The sequence below is a fragment of the Jaculus jaculus genome, chromosome 8, assembly GCF_020740685.1.
Source record: "Jaculus jaculus isolate mJacJac1 chromosome 8, mJacJac1.mat.Y.cur, whole genome shotgun sequence".
NCBI classification, from domain to species: Eukaryota; Metazoa; Chordata; class Mammalia; order Rodentia; family Dipodidae; genus Jaculus; species Jaculus jaculus.
In genome coordinates, this window is record NC_059109.1 from 90,023,860 (window position 1) to 90,050,713 (window position 26,854).

Consider the following 26,854-nt stretch of genomic DNA (forward strand, 5'->3'; position numbering starts at 1 on the left):
TGGAGTGTCTTTCAGAGTTGGCATGGCTTTGGTAGCCTTAGAATATGCTGGGTCAAGCTTTTCCCCTTAAGAAACAATAAAATTGGTAGTAGACACAAGAACCAAAGTAATTTCCAGAAATATTGCTTATTAGTGAGGACACCTGGGGAAACCATGTACCAGTCCTCCAAGGGGCAGCCAATTTAGTTAAAGCAACTCAGAAATTGCTCTTTTCCTTGCCTGGTTTAAATTAAATGCCACCGAAATTTGCTGAAATAGTGTGGGATGCACACTCTTAGAATGTCTTCGTGTATGGTTCTCTGACCTCTGCCCTCTGATATCCTCCCATTGCCTCTGGGCTTTGCTGGAATAAGGGATGTCTTCACATGTGACTCTCTGACCTCTGATATCCTCCCATTGCCTTTGGGCTTGGCTAGAATAAGGGATGTTTTTCAGTTTCTGTGGAAGCCAGGGACGCAAACACATTTTAAAGCAGTCCAGTAAAAGCACACATCTTATGAAAGGGGCAATTATTTGAAGATTGTTGACCTCACAAGGGTTGGGCAAGAGTTTGGCATCTTATAAGTGTGCTTTGATATTGAAAGGTTGTTCTAGAAATGTCACCTTGTCATTACTGTGTTGACTACTCTTCAATACACAATAGCAACACATTGTTTGGCATCTTACTTGGACCTGACTCAGTGTGACTTTCATTTCCTAAAATAAAATACGTTCCAAGAAGGGCATGTAGGTTCTTAAATATTATCTACTTTACAAATTATAACTCACTTTACTATTATTGCCTAATGTTTAATCTAACTAATCTAAACTAGAAAGGATCAGAAGAATCTCTGTATCACCCTTCATTTTAAGGGGTTCTCTCAAGAAGAGACACCTATTTGGGACAGAGCTGAGGTGGGAATTCAGGCCACCTATCTCTGATTGTCCCTCTGTTTCCATTTCAGGAGGCAGCAAAGATCATATTAAACTAATGTTAATTGTGAAGACAGTGTAATATGAAATTATAGTCAGATATATTTTTAAAGTGTGGCCAAATTACTTATAGAACTATCCAGTGTATGTATTCTGATATCCTATTGGAAGTTGTGCCTCACATTATGTAAGCATGGGTGCTAGCATATCTGAAGCAGATAAGGACTTGGTTTCACTCTCCTGGTTAGTCTTTCACATGTAGCCAAGGACAGTATCTACTGAAAATACCTAGAGCTTTGCTCTTTTTTGCAATACTGGGGTAGGAACCTGGGGACTTGACCATGTCAAGTACATTTTCTACCACTGAACCACACCTTGTTTTTTTTTTTTTTTTTACCTGCTCTCATGTAGAAGAGGAGGCCCCTGCTAGCTTCCCTTATCTCTCATGTCATCTGTTTGGCTTGTCCTTGAAATCTAATCAACATAGGGCTTATCAACTAGAAAAAAGCATGCAGTTTTCATATCTCACTTGTGCACAGGGATCTTCCCCAGGGAATTAAACTGGAAGAAGTGACCAAGTGTAAGAAACTTTTATACTTTTTAGGCAAAAACAACAATAACAACAACAACTAGCATCAACAACAATAAACTTGGGAAGAAATAGTAGGATAAATGGGTCTAGGGATTGTTCACTAAGAAATACCTTGGGGCGGGTATAAAAACTAGTGGAAAATAAGAGCTACTCTAGAGAGTTTTCTTGGGTCATCCTAGTCTCTAGTGACCAAGACTGTTTCCATCTTGGAATGTGAAGAACATCCCCTCCAGAGTCTTTATGTGGAAGAAGACAGACTGTGTAATTTCTTTCTGTAATTATAAGTTCATTAGTGATTTCAGCTTAATACTCAAGATGTCAATTCAGCATATTTTGAGATGAAACATTATTAATTTTGTTCTCTTATTTACATACACCGGTTCTAAAGTGAGTGAGCCAGCCTCATTTGAAACAGGAACTAGATAAATATGCCAAACCCAGAGGAAGGAAACTTGGGAAGATAGCACTTCTTAAAAGAATGGAGAGGAATTTGCGTTTTTAAATAAATAGGAAGAAAGGCTTGATATTTTTAAAAGAATATTTGCATAGATTATAAAAATACAGTCTGGGCTGGAGGGATGGTTTAGTGGTTAAGTCATTTTTCTGCAAAGACAAAGGACCCAGGTTCATTTCTCCAGGACCCACATTAGCCAGATGCACAAGGGGGCGCACATGTCTGGAGTTCATATGCAGTGGCTGGAGGCCCTGGCATGCCCATTGTCTCTCTCCCTGTTTCTCTGTCAAATAAATAAATAAATAAATAAATAAATAAAAGCTAAAATAAAAAATAAAGTCTGCTTCTCTAAACCTTAACTTTCATGTACTACTTTCTCACTGTCTATGGCATTGAATGCTTTGCTATACCTCATTTAAGCATTTGTGGTGAAAATATCTTGATTTTTAAGGGTTAACTAATCATTTATTGGGATTATTTTTCTCTATTTAAGTTATTTTTCTTTGACCTAAACTGGTTTTTAAGACATGGGGAGTACCTTGGTATGTATGAACACATGAAAACTCTTTTCCTTTCTTTTCCTTTCCTTTCCTTTCTTTTCTTTTCTTTTGTTTTTCTCAACTTTTATTAATATTTTCCATGATTATAAATAATATCCCATAGTAATACCCTCCCTCCCCTCTGCTTTTCCCTTTGAAATTCCATTCTCCATCATATCCCCTCCCCATCTCAATCATTCTATTTACATATATACAATACCAACCTATTAAGTGCCCTCCTCCCTTCCTTTCTCTTCCCTTTATATCTCCTTTTTAACTTACTGGCCTCTGATACTGAGTTTTTTCCTTCTTTCTCATGCAGAAGCCCAATCTGTAGCTAGGATCCACATATGAGGGAGAACATGTGGCGCTTGGCCTGGGTTACCTCACTTAGTATAATCCTTTCCAGATCCATCCATTTTTTTCTGCAAATTTCATAACTTCATTTTTCTTTACCACTAGAAAACTCTTTCTTTTCAAAACCCTTTAGCTCCAGATATTTTATTTTCTCCGTATATGGTCTAGAATCAGTTCCCATAAGTCTAGTCTTTCCTATGCTTGATCCTCTGCTTAGGACTCCTGAATAATAGCAATAATGACCTATTTATAAACCAGCTTTGCCGGCGTTGAACCATAAGGAATCTTGATTAAGTTTAATAGCCCATTGTGTGCATGTTTATTTTAGTAAGAAAATAGTTTTTAGAACAAAAGACCCTTTGGATCCTTGAAATTGTGCCTGTGCCCATCCAAAGCTGCCTCCCTGTTTTGTGAAGTCCTGTCTTGCAGTCCTCAGACTTAGTGCACACTTATGCCTGAGGCACTTCTCAGAAAGATTATTCAAGCAAATACAAAATAAAAATCTTTCCTTTGAAATAGTCAGATAATTAAGGCAAAAGTTGAGCCTATGAAGTCAAGAAGTTTTTTCTCTTGACAAGTTTGATTAGTGTGGGTGATGTCTTTGCCTATTAAATGTGGCAGACTCAGTCCAAAGGCAAATAAAGGGCACAGTACAGAGGGACAGACACAAGAGGAGGACCTTCCCAGCGGCCTTTGAAGTCCCCTTCTAGTTAGTTAGTAGGCGTGGTGATTCTGTAGCCCAGGCTGATCTGGAACTCATTTTGTAGCCAAAGCTGGCCTTGAACTTGCTGTGCTTCTACTACTTCAGTCTTCAGAGTGTTAATATTATAGACCTGAATCGCCTCATACATGGCTTGAAGTCACCTTTCAAAGGGTATAAGAAAGCCATACATTCCATGCTGATGTGTGCAAGGTACAGCTCCACTTTAGATGGCCCAAGTGGCAGTCTGAGCAGTCATCACTGGCCATCACTGCACTGTGGTATGGATATAGGGACAGGCCTTCAGAGACCTGCAAATGCTACACCCAGGCTACAGTTATTCCTAGGTCCAAGCAGAGGCAGAGCAATAATAGAGCGTGGAAACTTGTTCTGTAGAATGGGTTCCAGCAGGTGGCAGGCTTTGTGGTTTTGAGAACAAAGCTCTGGGACATCATTTGAAGACTGTATGGGGTTTGGGTGGGGGGATCAAGGAAGAGGAGGCACACACAAAGATGCGACAGCAGGAGAAGCATTTATTATCCTCTGTTCTGATTTATTTTTAGGGTTGGCTGGGAGCTCCTCCACAAAGCAAGATAGTCACTCATTTTTTAATTTCATTCATTCACTATTTACTTATTCCTGATATATTGATATTGATGCAGCCAAGGTTCAGGTAGTAAAGATAGAGGCTGTTTACAGTGTATGGTGGGGGGATTCTTACATACTGCTATGTAAATGTGAGGGAGGGGCCCTAAGTGTGGGTAACCAGTAGTTAGCATACTCAGGAATGAGAAGCATGAGAAATGTGTACACAGCTCAGACTGGGGTCAAGGAACCAAGTGTGGCCATCCCAGTGGAGAACCATGAGAGACGCCTCTGCTTTCCAGTACAAATGAGAGGATGGGTGTATATGCAAATTTCAGTTCGGCTTACTTGATAATTGCAACTCCTTAAACTGATTGAATCTTATTTCTCCAGTATGTCCCACCTGAAATCTTAGCAGAAATATTAACATTCCCAGCTTCTAGTTCACAGGCACCATAAAGACTGGGCCAGAAGTAGAGACCTCTTTGAAATGACTTTTGAGAGACAGCACCAATTGAGTTGCATATTAAACAGTTGCTGTGTTGGTTGAATGTTTGGTTCTGGTTCCATCTTTTTCAGTTTTCTCTCTTTGCATTTCCTTCCATCTTTAACTAGTGTCTTCAGACTAACCCTAAAGGATGAGGCTTGAAAGAAATGTTTGGAGACCATTTGTTACTTACCTGTGCTTTTGTCCCCAGTGCCTAGCTAGTGTCTCCCTACCAGTCAGGTCTGAAGATTAATAGGCAACCTCCCCATCCTTTGTGGTGAGGATTCTAAGCATATGTTCTCGATCTTTAGTTTACCTGAGAATCAGCTGCCCAGCTAGATACATAACATGCTCCCTCTCCTTCATCCTCCCAATTTCTGATGACGTTGTAGTAGGTTTGTTTCTTCCAGCATCACTTCAAACATGAGTGACTGATGATGTGGTGCTGTCTTATTATGATGACTATGTTGTCACTAAGTGACAGGATTTTTTTCCATTCCATTGCACTGTGACGGGAACATCCTGCATACATGGCCCATCATTAACCAAAGAAAATCTTAAGGTGAATGACTATGTTTCCTCTAATAATTGATATATCTTTGCTTATATCCTCCTAAAAATTAATTTATAGGAGTCACTTCTGTAATTCATTGCTATTAAGAGGATTAATATGCAAATCACAACTTCTGTTGTTAAGCCAGGGATAGTCCCACTAAGCACGGACCCTCAGAAGACATTGCACCTAGTATGCTGTGGATACTCCTCAGCTTACACATAGCCTCCTCCCTCACTGCCATGCATCCCTCATGGAAGCTTTACTGCACTTTTCAAAGAGTCTGATCTTCCAAGCAAGAGGTGAATAACAGTGGATTATCATGCCTGCAAACCTTACTCACGGACAACTCCTTTTCAGACAATTGCAGCCACTTAACATGTTTCAGAAGATCATAGAAGGCCAGCAAATAAAGTCAGATGTCATCTACATGAGGATGGCTTCACCCAAATGGCCAGCATCCAATATTTTGTAACATATCAGTCCTTGAGAAGCAATTGCCTTACATTGTATTTTACTTCTTTGAAAACTGTTCATCAGAGACTGAATTCTACCGCTGGGCTTAGAACATGTCCAAACACTCGTATTTGGTGTACGTGTGTCTTAGGCTGAGGGAATCTGTACAAACAAGGTCATTCTCTGACCTTTCTTCTTTCTTTTCCCCTGAGAGCCCCTCATGTGGCTTATGTCCTGCCACCTACCCAGAAGAAAGGAAAATCATCAACAGAGTGTCAAAAAGAGTTAGCTTGCTGTGTCTCCTCCAGTTTATAACTTCTACATGACTATTCACTTTCCATGAAGTCTAAGCTTAAAAGCCAAAGGGTCTTCCATTTCTTTGACATTTCTGAAGGATTCCATTTCATGCAAACATGCTCTCAGTAAAATCTGTCTTTTGCCATAGGGGTGTTGGTTGTGATGGGTAAGGAAGATTATTCCTGTTGCTTCCGTATTCTATGCTAATGGATATCATTATATTCAAATTAAGCAGGTTCTCTGGCTGCCTCAAATAGCTAAGCATGTGTTAGACATATTTTGTAAGGCTCTAATATAATGAAGCCTGTAATATGACTATAAATATCACCTAATATAAGGACAATTCTTTATTTTTATTCATCTAATTTTTTAATTATCCCAGTTAAAGAAAGCTGTATTTGTCTCTTAATTATTGTTAATCATGAGATGGTTGTTTACTTTCTGTTCTCATTTTATTCCCATATGATTTGTAAGTTGTTAATAAATTCTCAGAAATTATTTTGAATTCAGCTTGTGCTTTATGGTAGATTAATTGTAGCAAAGGCCATAGGTATTTTGGTAGTTTTGAATTCATGAAAGACTAATTACACCATCAAAGTAATCAGTTTTATTTCCAAGTACTACAAGGATAACAGAGGCTTCCAAGCTAATATGCAAATCGTGCCAGTGTTACTGAGTAACTCCTTGCTAAGCAGTGAATAAGAACCACTTGTACACATTTTGTGTGAAGGTGTACAGTGGTCAGCCAAGAAGTCCTAGAAGAGGAAAAAAAAATTGTTTTACAGTTCTATTTCTGTTTTCTTGCTATTTGTTCTTACCAGGAGTTATGATGGAAAATACAGACTTTTAAAACTAATTTTTGTGAAAAGAAATAATTTGTTGAATGTTATCCTTATTTTACTTAAGTTTTCCAAGAACCTGAAAGTTGTGGTCACTGTAATTTTCTATATTTTAAAACATAGATAAGTATTTACAAAAATAAAAATCACTTCAAATTTTAATCACCAAATGTACCTACTGCTGTGTATGTTTTGGTGTATCTCCTTATATACTGTGTTAGCTTTCCATTGCTGTGAGAAAATACCTGAAAACAAACAAATAAACAAAACCAAACAGCTTAGAGAGGGAAATAGTTTTGTCTTGCAATTTCACAGTTTCAGTTCATAGTTACCTGACTCCATTGCTGGGCCCGGGGCTGGGCAAAACATCATGGTGAAGTAGACACTCATCTCATGGCAGTGGGGAAGCAGAAAGAGGTCATTTTATAACAACCCCCTCCTCTAGTCCCACCAAGCTATGAATCCATAAATGTCTTGATCCATTCATGAGGTCAGAGGCCTCACAATCAATTTTCCTCCAAACCCCATCCCCCACTAGTAATGTCACATTGGGATCTAAACCTTAAACACATGACCTTTGAGGAACATTTAAGATTTAAACTGTAACAAAAGCATATAATAATTTGGATCATGCTTATTTTTTTTATTTGCTTCATATGTTGAGAATATTTATACTTGCTTGGCGAATGTGAATATTTTAAGAACCCTTCCAAATTTTCCATTGTTAAGCAAACAACTACTAGTTTATAGCACTATTTTATAATCCACAGGGCCATTAAATGGATAGTATATTTAAGCACTTGTTTAGTTAAGCTCATTCTTTTTTTTCTTTTTTTTTTTTTTTTACCATAAACAGCACAATAGTTTCTTGGTACATACATAGGTCTTACACATATTTACTTGGGCAAATCCTAGTTATAAAATTATTAAGTCATAGACAGATAATATCATCCTTCTCCTAAAACTCTAAAACTCATTGAACAATAAAGATAGTTCTGTGGTAAATTCGTATTGAGTAACAAATCTTCTTAAGAAACTTTGTATCTCAAGCCTCACAGCTTCCCCCAAGACATCTGAGACATGTTTCAGGGTTCAGAAATGTATTGCAAGATCCTATTTCACCAGGATCTGTAACACCCTCATACTCAACCTTCAACAGTATTACCTATTATTGTTCTTTTTAGTCTTATATTTTTATATGATTTTTGTAAAAGTTATTTAATACCTTGATGAAAAAGGAATTTTTAGAAATGGAGGAAGTTATCACTAAAAATACAATATGTCCGTATCAAATTACATTCTTACTTGAAGTAGAGCCATCTATTAAAAATGTTGGGATGACCTGATGCAAAGCTGTCAATCTGTTTTTAAAATATAAGAATTTCTTATTTAAAGGTTGAAGCATAAACAACAAATTAACTTTGGGTCTTTAGAAATTTTATCTGAATTTCTCTTATCTGAAAAATTATCTTGGATGTTTTTATCATGGAGTCATTTAAGGTCAAATGTTATTTGTGTGACTGAGATTCGTGAGGCTGGATGATGGGGAAGGGGTTATTAATTCCTCATGGAATATCTTTGTCATATGGTTAAAGGTAAATTATGAAAGATAAGTTACCCTTAATCAAATTCATATCTGCAGCATGGTACATGCTATTCATGTGGAAGCAATTTGCAAATGCATTTCTTTGATTACAAATAGAAACCAAAAAAAAAAAAAGAAGAAGAAGAATGGGAAATGTCTTGAGTAGGTTGGGGGAAGCTTCAGGGTTTATTTAAAATTTTTATCTATTGCAGAAATACAAAGTTGTCTAAAGAGATTTAAAATCTTGGAGACATGGCTCAGCAGTTAAAGGCTCTTGCTTGCAAAACAGTTCTTGGTTGGATTCCCATGTCAAGGCAGATATGCAAAGTGGCTCATGCATCTGAAGTTTGTTTGCAGTGGCTAGAGGCCTTGGCATGCCCATTCTCTCTCTCATTCTTTGTCTGTCTGCTTACAAACAAATAAAAAATATTAAAAATTGGGCTGGAGAGATGGCTTAGCGGTTAAGCGCTTGCCTGTGAAGCCTAAGGACCCCGGTTCGAGGCTCGGTTCCCCAGGTCCCACGTTAGCCAGATGCACAAGTGGGCGCACGCGTCTGGAGTTCGTTTGCAGTGGCTGGAAGCCCTGGCACGCCCATTCTCTCTCTCCCCTCTATCTGTCTTTCTCTCTGTGTCTGTCGCTCTCAAATAAATAAATAAAAATTAAAAAAAAATATTAAAAATTGAAAACAGAAATATCTTGACTATTCATTGGGGTTTGGATATAGAAGCATGATGTTTTCTGGATTTGTTTCTAGGTTCTATTTTCTCTCCACTTTTATTTCCATCTTCCTTTGATTCTGAGGAACAAATGCATGTTATATGCTGTATGCCAATTCCTGCCATCTTTACTTTATTCCAAATTGATTTGGAAACTTTTGTTTTTTGAGGTAGGATTTTGTTCTATCCTAGGCTGATCTGAAATTTACTATGTAGTCCCAGGCTGGCCTCGCAGTCATGGTGATCGTCCTACCACACTCTCCTGAACGCTGGGATTAAAGGTGTATGCCACCACACCCAGCTATGATCTGGAAACTTTAAAGTTATTTAGAAATAATACACATCTTCTAGAGGCCCAGTACATTTCTTAGGGCTGCTGAAAGAATCACCATGGACTACTAGCTGAGACCAACAAGTGTTTTCCTCTTAGAGTTCTGGAAGTCAGAGTGTGAAATCAAGGTGTCTTCAGGACCAAATTCTCCCAGCCTCTAGGAAGAAGTGCTTTCCTGTCCTCTTCCACCTTTAGGTATCCACAAACAGTGCTTGACTTGTGGCCATATCACTACAGCCTCCACAGTTACCTGGATTCATCCTCTTCTGCCCTTGTCTTATGTCCCTCTTAGAGGGCACTTTTCCTTAGGACCATGTGAGTGATAGAGAAATCATCTTTCCATTTTAAGATCTTCCAATCACATCTACAGAGCCCTTCTTTGCTCTGTAGGGTGTCATTCACAACAAATAGAATATGTGTTGGGACATTATTACAGCCTAGCATTCCCAGGTGCCCTAAATATACTGATTTCACATACTATCTCTCCTTTCTATAGCTATAAATGAGATGTCTCCAGAAACAAGATATTGTTTGCCAATATCTTTTAAAAAATATTTTATTTTTATTTATTTGACAGAGAAAGAGAGAGAGAGGGAGAGAGAGAATGGGCGCACCAGGGCCTTCAACTACTGCAGATGAACTCCAGACGTGTGCACCCCTTTGTGCATCTAGCTAACATGGGTCCTGGGGAATAGAACCTGGGTCCTTTGGCTTTACAGGCAAATGCCTTAACTGCTAAGCCATCCCTCCAACCCCATTTGCCAATATCTTGATCCAAACTGTCCTACGACATTGAAATGGGGAGGGTGAGCAGTATTGTTTTTATAGCCAATTTGTTTATTTAGGATAGGCAATGTCAATGGAAGATACCAGGATCACTCCAAAAAGAGAAAGAAATAGTTTATTCTGAGCTAAATGTAAGTGACAGTGGCCAGGAAACATGAATTCAGTTTGCTTTGAATCCTACCTTGAAAGTGATTGAATCACAGCATGAAAGCCAGTCATAAATCAATGCATTTACAAAATACATTGGTAAGGACAGCAGGTAGGTGGGATACAGTACTGATAAAATCTTGTTAGATGCTTCAAATGCTGTCTGATGACATTCCTAGCTTGTGAGTTGATGAAAGGTAGTGATGTGCTCATAATAAATTCCCAGGGGATGTTGGATCAGATACAGAGGAGGGTGATTAGATGACTATTAAAGAGATTAGAGGTAGCCCAAAATAATTTTGTCTCTGCCCCATCTCAGCTCTTGTAATCTGCAGAATCTTTGACATGGGTATGGCTTTTTCAGCAATCTAGTAAGTCTCGAAGATCACTTTGGTGGTCTAGCACATTTTAAAATCACCTTGCCTTCCCAACAAGACAACAGATTTAAAGATACATTGCAGAATAAGCAAACAACAAATGATAAAATGAAAACCAAAGCAAAATGGTCCTTGTCCTTGGTTCACCTCATTGATGGCTGGCTGTCTTCATGGGCAGTGTGTGTGTTCTTGATTGTCTGGCTGCAGCACCCACCCCCCAGTCCTTTGTGAGCTTCTGCTGACTCCCAGCTCCTCACCATGCTCTGTAGAAGGAGCGATTTATGTCTGCTCTTATGAAGCCAGGCCACTTAGGACTCCCTTCTGTCTTGTCCCCTCCCTGCCACAAGGAGGTTTTCCTCCACTGGCATGCAACAGCAACTCTGATCAGCTGTATAGACAACAGGCCCATATGAGAGCCAGCTGGCTTCCCTCTAGAAGCTTCCCAGGGTGTTTGCCCTGGAGAGGGTGCTTCTTTGTCTAGTCGCCATGACTGTGTAATTCCTCTGTACTTCCCTGTCCCCTTCAAGACAAGTGCTTTCTTTCCTTGGGCTCTGTGTTGTAAGATAGAAGAAGGGAAGGAGACAGTTGAATCTTCACGTCCACTGTAGGCCAGGATTTCCACCAAACTTGAGAATTTAGGTGGAGGAACCTTTGGCACGGCACCATGAGAGTGGTTTAGCTGTGGTGGGGACTTGAGATGATTGCGAAAAGCATGCAGCAGCTCATCCCCCGTCCCTGCCTTTTGTGGGCCTGAGGAGATGGCTTAACAGGTAAGAACACTTGCCTCTTAAACACAAGAGCCCGAGACCACCGCCGTTTATTTCCCTCACATTCTTGTAAAAAGTTTGGCATGGTCATATACCTCTGTAACCCCAGTGGTAGAGACAGGAATTGTTGGGCTCACTGATGAAGTTCAGCACTTCTGGGGTTGATGGAGAGACTCAGCTCAAGGAAATAAGCCAGTGAGCTACAAAGGAAGGCACTTAACATTCTCCTCCTGCCTCCACATATCTGCCCATATGGTGTGCATCTAGGCACACATATGTATGTCACTCACCACACTATACCACACATGCTCTCAGACATGCACTCATGCACAAAAAGAAAGTAAATTTTTGCCATGGGTTTTCTCCACCTTCAGTTGGACTGTAAGACATACATTACCTTTCCTCCCCTCCCCTCTCCTTTCTCCTCTCTTCTCCCTCTTTTCCCCTTGTCTCCCTTCCACTCAACTTTCTCCCCCGCCACCCTCTCTCCTACCTTCCTTGAGATTAAATCCAGGGCCTCACACATGCTGAGCCCCAACCCCTACTCCATTGCTCTCTTGCTCTTTAACCTGTACTGCTGCCAGTAGCTTCCCACAGGGCATTGTAGAAGTTCCACTGGATTGATTTTCTGTGCATACCTGTTTCACAGTATAAAAGGCAGGGTTGAAAATCTCTCCCCAAGTTTAGCAAAAAGGAGAAATGCTGGGAACAGATGAAGGGAGGAATTAAAAAAGGAGATAATATATGGATTTTTTTCCCCACATTTGGAAGCAATCTTTTGCAAATACATTAATACAAAGTGGCTAACCTTTGAAAGTTACTTGCTTTAATTTTGTATACTAATGGGATATTCGTTTTTATTCTTAGGTCTTGAATATCACCATGGCCAAACCTTATGAATTTAACTGGCAAAAGGAAGTCCCTTCTTTTTTGCAAGAAGGAGCAGTTTTTGACAGATATGAAGAGGTAACAAAGTGTTTTTAGTCTTTTCTCTCAAGATATTCTAATGATTGTCTAATTTTCATTACAACACTGAGTGAATATTCTTTGACAAAAGTAAAATCTTTGTGGTATAACAGTTGGTATGATTAGAGAGAGGTAAGTTATCAGAATAATTATGCTCATTGTGTGCCAGGTGAAAGAATGAGAATGATGGTGTTATTTACTTAGTGTATCCATGTATCCAACTATTTTATGAGAACTTTATGTGAATTGTTGCATTTTTCCCAAAAACCTTCCTATAAAGCTGTTGTTCATATTGTTGTGGTTTTACAGGTGGGTTTTCTGTAGTAACAGTTTCTCCCTCATAAACCTTCCCGTTTGTTATAAATGTCATGGTGATTGGATTGGTGTTAGCAATTTGTTCCTCTAGGTTCATTTGTATGGGCACATGGGGACTATAGCTTTGTGTGCCTCTGTTTCTGTCATTTATTGTTGGCTGCTTTTCAAAGTGGTAATGGTTCTAGGCTTCCTCTAGAGCCTGGCTTTCCACCAATAATCTGCTGAAAGGGTTGGTAAGGTAAGGTGAAGACTCACCTTGAATAATTGAATTTAAAATGACCTAGGGAGGGTTCTGTGATGAAATCAGTGTTGTCTTTGAGGGAAATAAAATGGTAATGCTGCACCTAGAGCCAAAGTTGGTTCCTTTGTTAGAAAAGAAAAAGAAAGGAAAGGGAAAAGAAAAGGAAAGAAGTGGTGACTGACTAGCCAGCCTCCCTGCAAGGTGTGACTGCAAGTGTAGCAGCTACCTGTGAGAAGACTTAGTACTTGTTGATTTGACCCTTTCCTGCATGTATTATAATACCTAGATTTATGAGAGAGTCACTTTTTCAGTAAATGAATTTCAAAAGGCAAATGTTGAACTAAAATGTAGTTACAACTTGTGTTCAGTTACTGAAGTAAAAGGTAATTCACATGTCTGAAACTGTGCTACACTAGGAAGTAACAGCTATCTATCTTCCATGATAAGATGAAGTGAAACTCCACCACCAGAAACACTACTGTTTAATTGGCAGTTTTCTTCTAGTCTTTTTATTATTGTTAGTTTTCTTCCTTTTCTGTGGCTGAGATCTTAGAATATTCTTTTCAGAATTAAATTAGTCATGGTTTCAGTACTGTTAAGGAATTTATAAAAAAGAATAAAATGTAAAAATATTCTATAATTCTGTTTCTCCCTAACTACTACAGCCTCATTTCTCACAAGTTTTCTATATATATTCTCCATGTTAACCATAAAAAGCCACTTAAAAGTCCCACATAAACTCTTTTGGGCTCTCTTCCTGAGAAGTGCTTCTTCCAGTCTGAGTGACGGGTAAACCTCCTCATCTCTCAGAGCTCAGACTAGAGGCTGCACTTACAAATTTTCCTTGACCCATTCAGGAAGCACTAATTCCTTTGCACTACCACTGCTCTATCTTTATATGTTACACTTCCCTCACATTTCATTTAATGTTTCTGTCTCTATTGTAGTAGGTTGAGCTTCTTGAAGTCATGGACCATATTTCACTTAATTTTTACCCTCCAGTTATGGGCTGAATGGTCATAACTGTCAAGATTATTATAGATATTAGCATTAGTTTTGTTTTACAAACAACCCAATCTGGTTGTGTTCTCTCCCACCTTTTTTCCTTCCCTCTTTTTCTCCCTACCTTCCTCTGATTGGTGCTGGCAGTGGGTCCTGGGGTTTCATATGTGCCTGCCACACAAACTACCATCAAACTTGACTCCTGATTGGTTGTTTCCTCATAACTGAAATGGTGAGAGGACTTGATAATTCCTGAGACCCATGTGGTGATCTGGTATTCTACAGGAGAAAAAATTCTTAGGATAAACCATAGGAAATACTTCCTTTTAGGTAGCATATCAGCATTATCAACTGTTTTATGTACAAAGTTAGTGGCTACAATTGGCCACTTATATTCACATCACACAACATGGCAAAGAAGGTCAAGGACTAACCTAGAAGAAAATTCAAGTCTTTCTTCCAGGTAAGCTGGTCCACATTGGATACCACTGTATTCAGGATGACAGCGTAGGTGACAAAATGTATTATCTTTGTCTCAGTCATTGATAGGCAATAGCCAAGACCTCATAAAAAAAGACATTTAGGAAAAAAAAAACATGAACATGTATTTAATATGTTTGTATAATATGGGAGCCTCACAAAGACTCAGGGAAGCAGAGAAATGTGTGCAGGCCTATGCTTGGGCATCATGGAGAGCCGACAGTCAGGCAGAAGTGATCAGACAGGGTGCAGGATGGACTAACAATAAATAAGGAGGGAAGACTTAGCCAGCAAGCTTTGGTTGCTAAAACTCTTTGTTGGTGATAAGATTGTTTCTTTCTCTGGGGTTAGGGAGAATCCTGCTGGAAGGATGATCCTTTGACTTTTAGGAGAGGTCAGATAGGTTTACTTCACAGACATAGACAAGAAAAGAGGAAAGTGACCTTCCTACCTGCAGTGTCATCTCACAAGTCATTTTGGAGTGGTCTATCCTAAACCCTGTCAGTGACATTGTCCTGTAGTGTGAGCTTGTATGAAGCATAACTCCTGCCAGAGTAGAGTGACCCAGAAGATTGACACTTTTCTAAACCCTGGGACAGGTTACAGTAAAAGTCCTGTGTCTTCTGAGAGTGCTGCTTAGAAGAGATTCAGTGTGATGATTGGCTTGAGCTTCACCTTTGTGGAGCACTGTTTCATGAGCACTTAAAGCAAGAGTTTACACTTATGATGAAAGCATATCCTCCCTAACAACATATCAAACCCAAAAGCCAAATAACTTTTCACACTGATGACAGCCAGTTCTTTACATCACTTCCATTCTATAAGATGCAATTATTTCAAAACACAGCCATTAAAATACTCTTGAAAAAAATTAAGCAGAAAAGGCTTGTTTCTCCAGTTTAGGTGTAAACAACTCTGAGAGATGATAGCTGACAGCCAGTAGGTTGAACAAAAATTAGGGAAAGCAAAACCCAGGCATCCTAGAATTCTCATGACAAAGGAAATATTTTCAGTAGTGGATGAGAACTCACCAGGTCAGGAAGAAATATGCTTAATAGCTACTTTTTTTTTAAAAAAAAAGTAAGCTATATATGTTTTACATTTTAGCATTTATTTTATAATTTCTGAATTACTGAGGAGTTCTTTTAAGGCAGCCAAAATTTCAGACACCAAATATTACAGATTTTGCTGGTACATTAGTTTTAAAACCCTTCTTTCCTAACTCTAGTTAGTTTTTAAGTTACTTACATGAAAGTGCATTTTGCTTACTAAGAAATGCTTAATGTTAAGTCTCCAGAATAGTGGATGTTCTCTTGTAGAGGACAGGAGAATAGCGCTTCTGCAAACACTTGCACCCCACGTATCTCACTGGACCAGTCTCCTGCCTTCTCTTTAGTACTCATGCCACACAACTATGGCTCTGTTCCTGGCAGATTTGTGTTCTCCTGCCTGTCCTAGCATTCCTAGGTGCTCATGCTTTCTGGGTGATATCTCCTGTCCTCCAGTGCCATCTTCTCTCTCAGTTCCATCCTTGTTGCTCCTGCAAATTGACTTGCTCCTAAAATGCATTATATCATCAAATCGAGTAACACATCGATGTTATGTGATTGGTTGAAGATGTGGAGGCTGTTGGGGAGAATTACAGCTCACTGATACACTTTAAAATTAACCCCCAGAGCTCTGGTGGAAGACATTCAGTTAGCCAGTGCTCTACCTGCAGGTACCTCTTGCTGTCTTCTTTCACCCCAGGCCTTGACCAGCCTGCATGTTCCATCTTCCTTTTACTCCCCAGAGTTCTTTCCCAGTTTACTCTCTTCCTCTGTTCCAGATTTATTCCCCAACTACTTAAAAAGAAAAGTAAATTCTTGGGCTCTGGAAATGGTTCAGTGGTTAAAGTAACTTGCTTAGCAAAGCCTGACAGTCTGGGTTTGATTCCCCAGTACCCATGTAAAGCCAGATACACAAAGTGGTATGTGAGTCTGGACTTCATTTGTGGCAGCAAGAAGATTTGGCATACCCATGCTCCTTCTCCTTCTCTCTCTCCTTTTCTCTCTTTTAAATAAATGTATAGATTTCTTTTTAAAAAGTAAATTCTTCATACCAAGTCAGGGAAGAAAATTCAGGTTCCTGCTCATATATTTGCTCTTTAAACCTTTGGGTTTTGCTTGCACACTCTCAGGTACTCTTTATCTTGCTTATAGGGCAATGCATTGCTTAAAACCAACACTTTAACACAGTTTAAAAAGGAGTGTTGTTCTTAAGATGGCTGTGCCTTCACCAAGCATTCCTCAGCAGAACTTCTTTCTGTGTCGCCCATGACAGCAGCCACGTGGCCACATTCTTTGGGGCTTGTGGCTAGTGGGAATGATAATCTGGGTTTCATTTTATCTCATTTTAGTCAATCTATACTTGCATAGCTACCTTCCTCTAGATAATGACTCTTATTGGATGCTGCAAACAATCATCTCAAACTGCAACCAGGTCTATGGATACCCAGTTATCTCCCAAAGCAGTTTCCTTCATCAGGATCTCTAAGTCTGGACACAGCATATATATCTTTCTTAGTGGCAGCCAGATCAGAGGTTAAAACGTTTTATAGATTCATCACAGCACCAGCCCCCTGCCCACATCACAAATCTGCAACTCTCATTCTTGGGATTTCTTGTATCAAGATGCCTAGTCCCTTTGTGTGGTGTCAGTCAACAAAATTTATAACGGCTTTGCTTGATTTGATATCTTTCTTTCTCTCTTCACATACCCTATAAAAGCTCTCTAGCACTGAGCTATCCTCCTGGTAGGGTTTTAGTTTTGATTCTAGAATCAGGAAATACCTCATTCCAAAAGATAAATTAAGTGTTCCACTAAACCCAGAGAAGACTGGTTTTATGTAAAGAAGAAGGCTAAAGAAAGCAGAAGCTACCAAAATGACATATTTCCTTGTAAAGCAAGGGCAGGGAGACATCACACTAGAAACAACGGCCGCATCATGTTACTTCAGGTTACCTTTTCTGTGCGTGGATTAAGGCAGAAACTGGCCTGGTTGGGAGAGTTGGCTATTACTCCCTTTCCTAAAGGCAGTTTCCTTTGGTAAGATGTCTTTAGGCTGAGTGACTCTGTTGTGATTTCTTGCCTATTAGGGCCGGAATAAGAGATAAGTGATGCTCTCCTAACACTGGCAAAGTATTGGTCTGTACGTAGCATCCCCACCCTGTTCTAGGCCTCTCCCCTGTACACACATAGCAGAGGCTGTCAGTGGTCACAACTGCTACCTGGAAAATGGAATCTGTTGCAGACACCGGGGCCAGAAGCAGGGGAAAAGTAGGCAGGTGAGACCAACTGCCTTCAGCTGCCTCCCAAGGCAGTTCTGCAATCAAATTTTTGCCACAGCATGAAATCTAGAAAAGGCCTGGCAACCTGCCCCTACCAGCTGCTCATCAGTGAGGCAGAGCCTTTCCAAACAGAGCTTCCAGAAATCTGAACACACGACTTCCATGTAAAGTATTTTGATTTACATGTAACTCCTTAGTAGGAATAAGCACATGATGGTGACTGTAGTCACAGGAGTACTGGAAGAAGAGAGTACTGGAGGAAGACAGTTACAGAGAGGCAGAAAAGAAAGGAAGGCTGACATGGGATTTATCAGTTAGATACTGAACAGGTTAATACCATGGAGAGCAATAAAACCATAACCTATCATGGGGTCTTCTTTGACTCTTAGAAGCAATTCACATGATATAACCAAAAACCAGTCAACCAAACAAAAATCCAGAAAGCCTGTTCTTGTCACTTAGCTATTTAATGTCAAAAATATCTGGCCCTAAAGAGTGGTACATGGCCCATCAAACAACAATAAATACCTTTGTAGAAGTAAATCATTTTTCTGGGGAGAGCCTCTTAAACATGTTTTCATGTGGCACTAAGAAAATACAGAGCAATCTTTTAATCTTATTTCCTAGTTTGGGCTAGTTTAGCTTATACCTACAAGTTCAAGATATTGGGCTTAAGGGGTAAAGATTGTGGCACCGTGTATTTATACTGAAGAATACTTAACAGTGCCAGCATGGTGGATGTAATACGCCTGGCTAGTTTGTCAACTTTCAGGATCAACTAAAAAGTACTGTTTAATTCTTTTGACCAAACAGAACATCATCACCACCAACAACAAAACAACTGGGTTCATACACAGTTTGGAAAGAGAATGCATGAAGTTTATATCCTCAGTGGGAGATACAGCTGATGGTTGAGAATACATGAAGTAAAGGTCTATTTTTAAAGTGCAGAAGGGAGCAAAATTAGCCAATCACAAAGTAAAGAATAATATAATTTCAAAACTACAGGATGGGGAGAAAAAGTAGGAAAATAGTGGAATGGATTTAAATTTCTGTATTTTTATCTCAAGCCCATGATTCCAGGCACCTGGGAGATAATTTGTTCAGTTACTGGATACCTTTCCATGAGCTCTGCATTTTTCAGTCTCCAGTCCCTACTATAATTGATCATTTAAAAAGAAAAGGTCTTCATGTCACGTTATTAGCCACCTACATGTAAAGGGTTCTCAGTGTGACCCTTCAGGCCCTCACAAGTAGCCCCTGATATTCCTCTTCCCTCTCTGTTCCACTTCTCCCAGGAGTCATGCTAAGAGGAAGGTGGTATAATTTGTAGAAAAGAAGGGGCAGTGGGGAAAGGGGCCTCATTCAGATTGAGTTCTGACTGACAAGTCAATGAACCCATCTGGCAACAGTTAAGATTAGATCTGAACTTGTGCAGAGGTCTAGGGTGGCTACAGTTACACTAGGGGACAAGGCTTATTCAGCCTCGCCTGGCTCAGGGTGGTGGGGAACAGAGGTGAAGTTACAGATGGGCACTGTGCACACCATAAATGTCTTTGTTTTCCAGCATTAGATTCTGAAAGCAACAGGGAACCTTTGGCATGTTGTCAGGGAAACAAAAGGGGCTGGATGATACTTGCAAAGGGTGTGTGACCAGTTTCCTATGGCAGCAGTCTGGAAGGGTAAAGGTGGGGTTGAAGGACTGAATGGGCAGTTGATCAGGCATATTGAGAAATAGGAGAGGATTTTCTAACCTTGTATATGGAAAATGTAAGAGGAAAAGGAGGTTGGTTTCTGACACACAGAGTTGGGCAGCTGTGATATGAGGCAGAGAGAGACTATAGGAGAATGGTACCTTTATGGATACACTTAGTGTTTTTAATCTCTGAAGTGGGAGAAACTAACACCAATGAATTTTTCACTATATCGTCTTCAATGGCTAAGAAGGACTTACAAGTAGTAGTCAAAAATAAGTTGAGCATAAAGGAAACTGAAAAAAACTAAAACACCTAAGAGAATGAGGAAATGTCTGCATTTACCTTCCTCCTAGGGTGATGGTTGGCATCCTTGCAGCATTTCAGATTGGGACCCTAGAGAGCTTCCTCCACACAGCCTTTGTGGTGCATGGCGCTGTTTCCAGGGGACAGGAATGTTTTCTTTTAAATATTGGAACATTCTTTCATTTATTTATTTATTTTGATTTTTTACAAGTAGGGTCTCACTCTAGCCTATGCTGGGATTTATTATATAGTCTCAGGGTGGTCACAAAGCCATGGTGATACTCCTATCATTGGGTCCTGAGTTCTTGGATTAAAGTCGTGCAACACCATGCATAGCTGAAACATTCTGTTAATGATAGATATTTTCTGCCAAATAATTATTATAGAGTGGCATAACTAGATTTTTAGCATGGTTCTCTCACCTTCTGTATATGATGGGAATGATATGAGATGAATTTGGGTATCTGGAGGCTAAGTGTTAACCACAATTAGTCTCCTGAAGTTTGGCCTCCACCTATCAGTCTATTGCAATCACTTGGAGAGCTTTTCACAAACTCTGATGCCCACTCTCTCCCAAGATATGCTGAAACGTCCCACTGGCTAAAGGCTGAGGCATTAAAACTGAAAATCAGTCTGTGTAGGTGAGTCTAGTATATGGCTCACATTGAGGACCACACTGCCTGAAGGGTAAATTTTTTGGAACTTTACTGATGCTATTCCATTGGATGATGATCTCAGAGTAAATTATTGTTGTTGAGGATTCACCAGACTGACTCAAGAGCCTGTTTATCAAGGATGATTTGAAAAAGAAAACTTTCATGACTAGAATACTCTATTGTATATAACATATATTTTATGTATGTATCACCCATTCATTGGGCCATGACAATCTCCATTACCATGCATCAGAGTTAAACAGTGTAGGGTGCACATGAGCCTTAAGTAATTCAGAAATGTACTTTGTTTAAGCAGAGTTTCTGTTACTTACATCTGCTGTCATTATAAGGTTCTGAGAGAAGAAATGAACATTTTCTTAGATGAAATTTATAGTGGGTTAGAAAACATAAATGGCACTTTTTTTAAGCCATTGCCAGTGACACTTAAACATGATACCTGCTTTTATCCCCCCATGCAGTAATCAGTGAAAAAGCAACAGTCAGGCCTTGAGGACTCTACATGCCAATGGGAGATAGGCAATAAGCCAGTGAGCACATACCATAATAGGGGTCTGTGGTTGGGGGTCATCTGCACTTTAAGGGCAGTGAACTTGATTCTTAACCCTCCCTCTTACTGGTTACAGCTCTACTGGCAATTTCCTGTTTGCTTATTTGCTTGTTATTTGCTTGTTTTATTTAAGGCTGAATCTCATCGTGCTACTCAAACTAGGCTCAAAGTCCTAGACTCAAGTGATGTACCTGCCCCAACCTCCTGAATTACGGGCACATGTCACCATCCCCAGCTCCAGAACCTTGAGCACTAACACTGAGCTATATTCTAGCCACCACAAGCAACTTTCTGAACATTGCTTTGGTAGAAAATAGGGGTTGTATGATAGGTATGTCTGAAAACATCATGTTTTTAATGTGATAATTCTGATTTTACACCACCTGCCTTCAGTCAGTTTTCTTCATTACAGCCCCAACCTTCATGAGATCAAAAGGCTATGCCCAAGTAACTAGGCATTGCATTGCTTGGCCCCAATGCTGAAAGAACCCAGTAATGCAAGACTTACTGTCTGCCAAGCTTTTGCAAAAACACGCAGGTTAGTTCCTTCCTCTAGACCAGCCTTTGAAATGACAGTGTTGATAATGTTATCTAGGCTTTCCTACTCCCAGAGCTCAGAACTCATTGTCATTCAAGCATATGATGCTTAATGAAAGGGTCATGTAATTTGGAAAGTTCTGGAAAGTAAGTGGACCTGAAGACAAAGGACTTTGGTATGAGCCATAACCCTGACATTTACCAGTAAGGCCTTGAGTAACTCCTTTCACTTGTCTGAGGAAATGCAGATAGCACCTGGATATCAGAATGTCCTGTGAGGAGAGGAGGCTCTCAGTGTGTGGAGACGCCTCTTCAGAATGAAGACTCCATCATGGTAGAAACTTTCTCCAGTTTTTTGTTCCAAGTTCTTTTCCAGGGTCAACAAGACACCCAGGCAAGGAGTCAGTGATCATGGTTACAGACTGAAAGCAGTTACTGGCCTGCTCTTACTGAGCAGATTCCTGATAACCAAACTCTGAAGTTTCTGGTACTAAATAACTTTTGACTTTTCATAGCTTTGACCATTTTTTTAAAAGTATTTTGTTTATTTATTTGAGAGAAAGAGGCGGGGGGGGGGGGGAGGCCACAAGTGAGCACACCAGATCCTCCATCCTCCAGCCACTGCAAATAAACTCTAGATGCATGAACCACCTTGTGCATCTGGCTTACATGGGCACTGGGAAATAAAACCTGGGTTCTTAGGAATTGCAGGCAAGTGCCTTAACCACAAAGCCATCTCTCCAACCTAACTTTGACCATTTTTGACTGCTCATGCTCAGAATGGGGCTTTGGTTAGCAGCAGTCCAAAGTAACTGTGGCTTGCTATGTAGATTCCTGAGGTACATGTGCTACTTTACATGTGGACAAGGTTGGCATAGCCATTTCAAATCCTTAAGTTTCTGGCTACACTGAGAGGGAGTCAGGTAGCTTTGTAAGGCAGTTAGGGTAACTGAACCCCAGAAAGTAAGAAACAGGAATGTCTTTGGGCCTATCCTTGCAGTTTCCATTTTGCTAGAGATCAAAATATGATTTCTTACCTCTTCCCTAGGTCTGTTTTCCACAAATAACCTGGGCCCCTCCTGGAGGGAAGTCTCTCCCAGAATTTAAATCTAGCCCTAACATTGTGGATGATCAAGTTCATCCGCCAGGACTTGGTGTCTTATCTGTCCTGTTCCAGAGATAGCCTCTAGCCTAGACCAATCACTGTCTATCTGGCTCACCTGAGCCAGATGGTAGGGCCTACTACCATAAGGTTATAAATAGATGTGTGTGAGAGGATACACCTCTTTTTTCTTGACAGCTCATTCATCACTCCTGGCGAGTTTCTCCTATGCTTCAGGGGAGAACCTCCTTGCCCCTACTTTCCACATGGGCTCTTCGTCCTCTCTTGCCCTCCACATGGCAACAGCTCTTTGTATTGTCTTTGCTGTCCTCTCTATGGTTTTGCCAGGCCACCCACATGGGCTCTCATGCCATGTGGATGTATTCATCTTCTTCCCTTGGTTCTGTACTTCCATAAATAAATATAGTAATTTAACAATTATCCTTCTCAATCTTAATTGATTCAATTCTTTGATTAAAATTAGACACAAGCTTAGGGCTTGGGGTTCAAGGACTTTCTTGAACCCCTAACACTCTGTTACACCATCTTCCATTCAAAGCTGCCTCTGTCTGTGAGCTAGAGAGACGAAGAAGCACTTTTGATAAAAAACAAAGGTATATCTTGGTTGGGGCAAGAGACTATACTTGTTAAATGAGAGTCACAGCAAGGTTACAGGGCTTCACCTCCTAGAATTTGGTGCCAGAAGGGATCCACAATGCCTGCAATGAAGTGAACCTGGTTCCCTAAGGAGAAACAACCACCTCACGCTTTAGCAACTACAGGGGAAAGCCTCAGCCTTAGAGGTGGCAGAGGACAGGAGGAAGCGTGGTTTTCCTTCCAACTATGGAGCCTGACCTCTAATCTGGTGATGGGGTCTAAAGGGACAAAAGGGAATGTGTTAGGACTGTGAAGAGACAGGGTTTAAAAGGACTGGATGATTGAATCAACATTTTTGACTCTGAAAATCACTACAAAGCTTAGTCATAAAACTGCAGACCCTGCACCAAAATAGAGCAGATAATGCAATGTAAAAGAAAAACCAAAATACACCAAGACAAATGAAAATATTCTCTTAGAATATGGATCAATTTTATTTTATTTTTTTCATTTATTTTTATTTATTTATTTATTTGGGTTTTTTTTTTTTTTTTTGGTTTTTTGAGGTAGGGTCTCACTCTGGCTCAGGCTGACCTGGAATTCACTATGTAGTCTCAGGGTGGCCTCGAACTCTCAGCAATCCTCCTACCTCTGCCTCCCGAGTGCTCATTTATTTTTATTTGTTTATTTGAGAGCAACAGACAGAGAGAGAAAGAGGCAGATAGAGAGAGAAAGAATGGGCACGCCAGGGCCTCCGGCCACTGCACACGAACTCCAGACACATGTGCCCCCTTGTGCATCTGGCTAACATGGAACCTGGGGAATCAACCCTCGAACCGGGATCCTTAGGCTTCACAGGCAAGCGCCTAACCACTAAGCCATCTCTCCAGCCCATGGATCAATTTTATAGGAGACACAAATCTTACCCAGTGAGAGCATGCATAATTGAATGAAAATATTGTTTTTGTTCTTGAAACTCTTTTCTTAGTATTTTCTAGGTTTTTATGAATGCCCAATTTGATCCATATGTGTTATCTACCTTGGTAACCAAAAGTATATAGCAAAACACATATGCATAGTGCTTCAGTTCTATTTAGTCAGAATTTATTGTAGTAAAGTCTTCTTAATAAAGCTCTTTCATTATGTATAAATATTCTAGTATCTGTTTTTCTAGAGAAATTTCAATACATCATGTCTTATTTAGTAAATAAATACATTTTTGTATTTGATTTAAAAAACAAGCAGCTTTGAAAATGTTTGCAAGTCTACATTTTCCACTTGGCACTATAGTTTGTTGCCTTCCTAGCTAAGTATATGACATTTGCTGTGTGGATCATAAGCTGACTTGGATCCCTCAACAGACCAGAAATCTTAATGTGTGTAGGATCAACTCTGTACTACCTGATTCTCATCATCTAAAATTTAACTAGACATTGTACACATTCAATTAAAAATATCACTGAGTATTTATGCATCAGTAGGTATTATAACAACCAGATCCTCTATCAACAAAGAGGTTAAGATTTCTGGTCTGTTGAGGGATCCAAGTCAGCTTATGACCAAGTGAGACCCTTCCCTGGTGCAATCCCAATTACCTTTATGGATGATTTTGGTCTCAATCAAGTTGCTGGCTGGGTCGTTGGGCTGCTGTTCTGATTTCTGGAGCTGGGCACTGGCTTTTCCTGCGGGGCAAACCAAGCCTGGCAACTGTGGCCCTGCAGATTGGCACCCCCGCTGCTGGAACCACCACTGTTGCTGCTGAAGGTGCTGCTGGTGGATCTGTCTCTGCTGCTGCTAAAGCTGCCACTGCTGGATCCACCACCACCGCTGCTGCTGCTGCTGCTGCTGTAGCTGCCACTGCTATATCCACCACTGCTGCCTCTGAAGCTGCCGCTGCTGTAACGGCCACTGCTGCCGTTGAAGCTGCCGCTGCTGGATCTGCTACCGCTGGGTCTGCTATTGCTGGTGCTGGAGCCGCTGATGTTGCTGCTGGACTCTGCTCCTGCTTGGATCCCGCTGTCGGCTCAAGTTGGCGTGACCGCTGCTCTGTTCACTGGAACTGGGCACAGGTGGTGGGGGAGGGGAGGGAATCTATGCTGCTCTAGTTCTCTCACCGTTCCACGTGTTCTTCTACCTTGTGATCCACTCCTCTGTTGTTCACTTCTGCTCTCCCTTCATGTTTCTGGAGTTTGCGGAGCACTCTGGTGTGAGTGGAAGCTCCCCTCACCTGGATTTTCCCGCGGCTCAAGCCGAGCCTGGCGGCTTTCTGGTGTGCCGCTGCTACCGTGGTCTGCGGACTTGCCAGGGCCGCTTTTGCTGGCCTTTGCGGGCTCTGGATGCTCTGGATCTCTTCTACTTCTCCGCTGCTGTTTCAATTTCCTATACACCTCACTTTTTAGTAAAAGTGTGTAGCTTGCTGGGTTTTTTTTTTTTTTTTTTTTTTTTGGTCTTTTTCCCCCCTAGGCTGTTTTGGGGCGGTGCCTATGCCAGCATCTTAACTGGAAGTCCTCAAGTGCTTTTTATTATTGTTACTTGATGGCTTTAGAGAAGGCACTGCGTTGTTCACTTTCTCCAGAAGGAATGAACGGATAGATGCAGAGACAGGTAGTGATTAGTTATGATGAGTTTACGCATGTGAATACAGAGGCTGAAAAGTCCATGGATTTCCATGTATAAATTGAGGCCCAGCAAAGTCCAAACCAGAAGGTCTGGGAGCAGGGAGCTTTGAGTGTTGATCCAAACCACAAGGCTGAGAGTTGGAGCACAAAAAGCCCAGAGTGTGATACAGCCACCCCAGCTCCAGCAAAGGAGGGGGTGTTTTGACCCTTCCTCACCATTTGCTATTTCTGCCTTCTAGGAATTTGATCACACCCCATGCACTTGTGCTGGCCCAACATTTTTACTGGGGCTATCAGCAAATGCTAGTCACTCCCACACACACATACCACAAAGACATACTTTATCAGTTCTCTAGGCATCCCCTGGCCCAGACAAGTAAATGTGTAAATTAACCTTGGTGAGTGTATTGCTTTTCAACTATGTCAGTAGAAATACACTGTTGTGAGTGCTCAGTACTCACTAAGTGCTAGACTTTGTACTCTGTAAAAAGCATATAACATTACTTTATTTAAATTTCATAACAACCTTGTTAGGTAGCTTTGTTTTTCACTCATCATTATATGCTCTACAAACCAGGGACATTAAATGGCTAAAAAGTCCTTGCTTAAGGTTATCTAGGATGGTCATGGGTTGAACACAGATTCTATAACACCTGTCTCCTGTGGTGCTCCATGTGGTCTACATAAAGCCCCATGCACAAGGTGACACATGAGTCTGGAATTTGTTTGCAGTGGCTAGAGGCCCTGGCGTGCCCATTCTCTCTCTCTTTCTCTTTGTTTCTGTCTTCCAAATAAATAAATAAAAGCAATAACAAAAATTTTAAAAGGAAAGAAATGCAGATTTTGTTGGGCCAACTCTTGACCTCCAGAATCGTAAATTCAGAGGACAAAGATGGGCTGCCAGCAGTCTGTGTGTCAGGAGCCCTCCCAGCCATTCTGGCCATGCCGCAGGAGTTTGAGCAC

At 40.5% G+C, this 26,854-nt stretch overlaps 1 protein-coding gene across 9 annotated transcripts in view; it reads left to right on the top strand.

Moving 5' to 3' along the window:
* The window catches only part of Plcb4 (phospholipase C beta 4), a 409,699-nt gene that overhangs the window by 236,823 nt on the left and 146,022 nt on the right, over positions 1–26,854 (top strand). For all 9 annotated transcript variants that reach the window (XM_045156593.1, XM_045156591.1, XM_045156592.1 and 6 more), the window contains one exon: positions 12,348–12,446. In XM_045156593.1, the coding sequence (XP_045012528.1) occupies positions 12,363–12,446 (84 nt within the window). In that variant the 5' untranslated portion in view covers positions 12,348–12,362. Of the gene's footprint in view, positions 1–12,347; positions 12,447–26,854 lie in introns of those variants that run through there.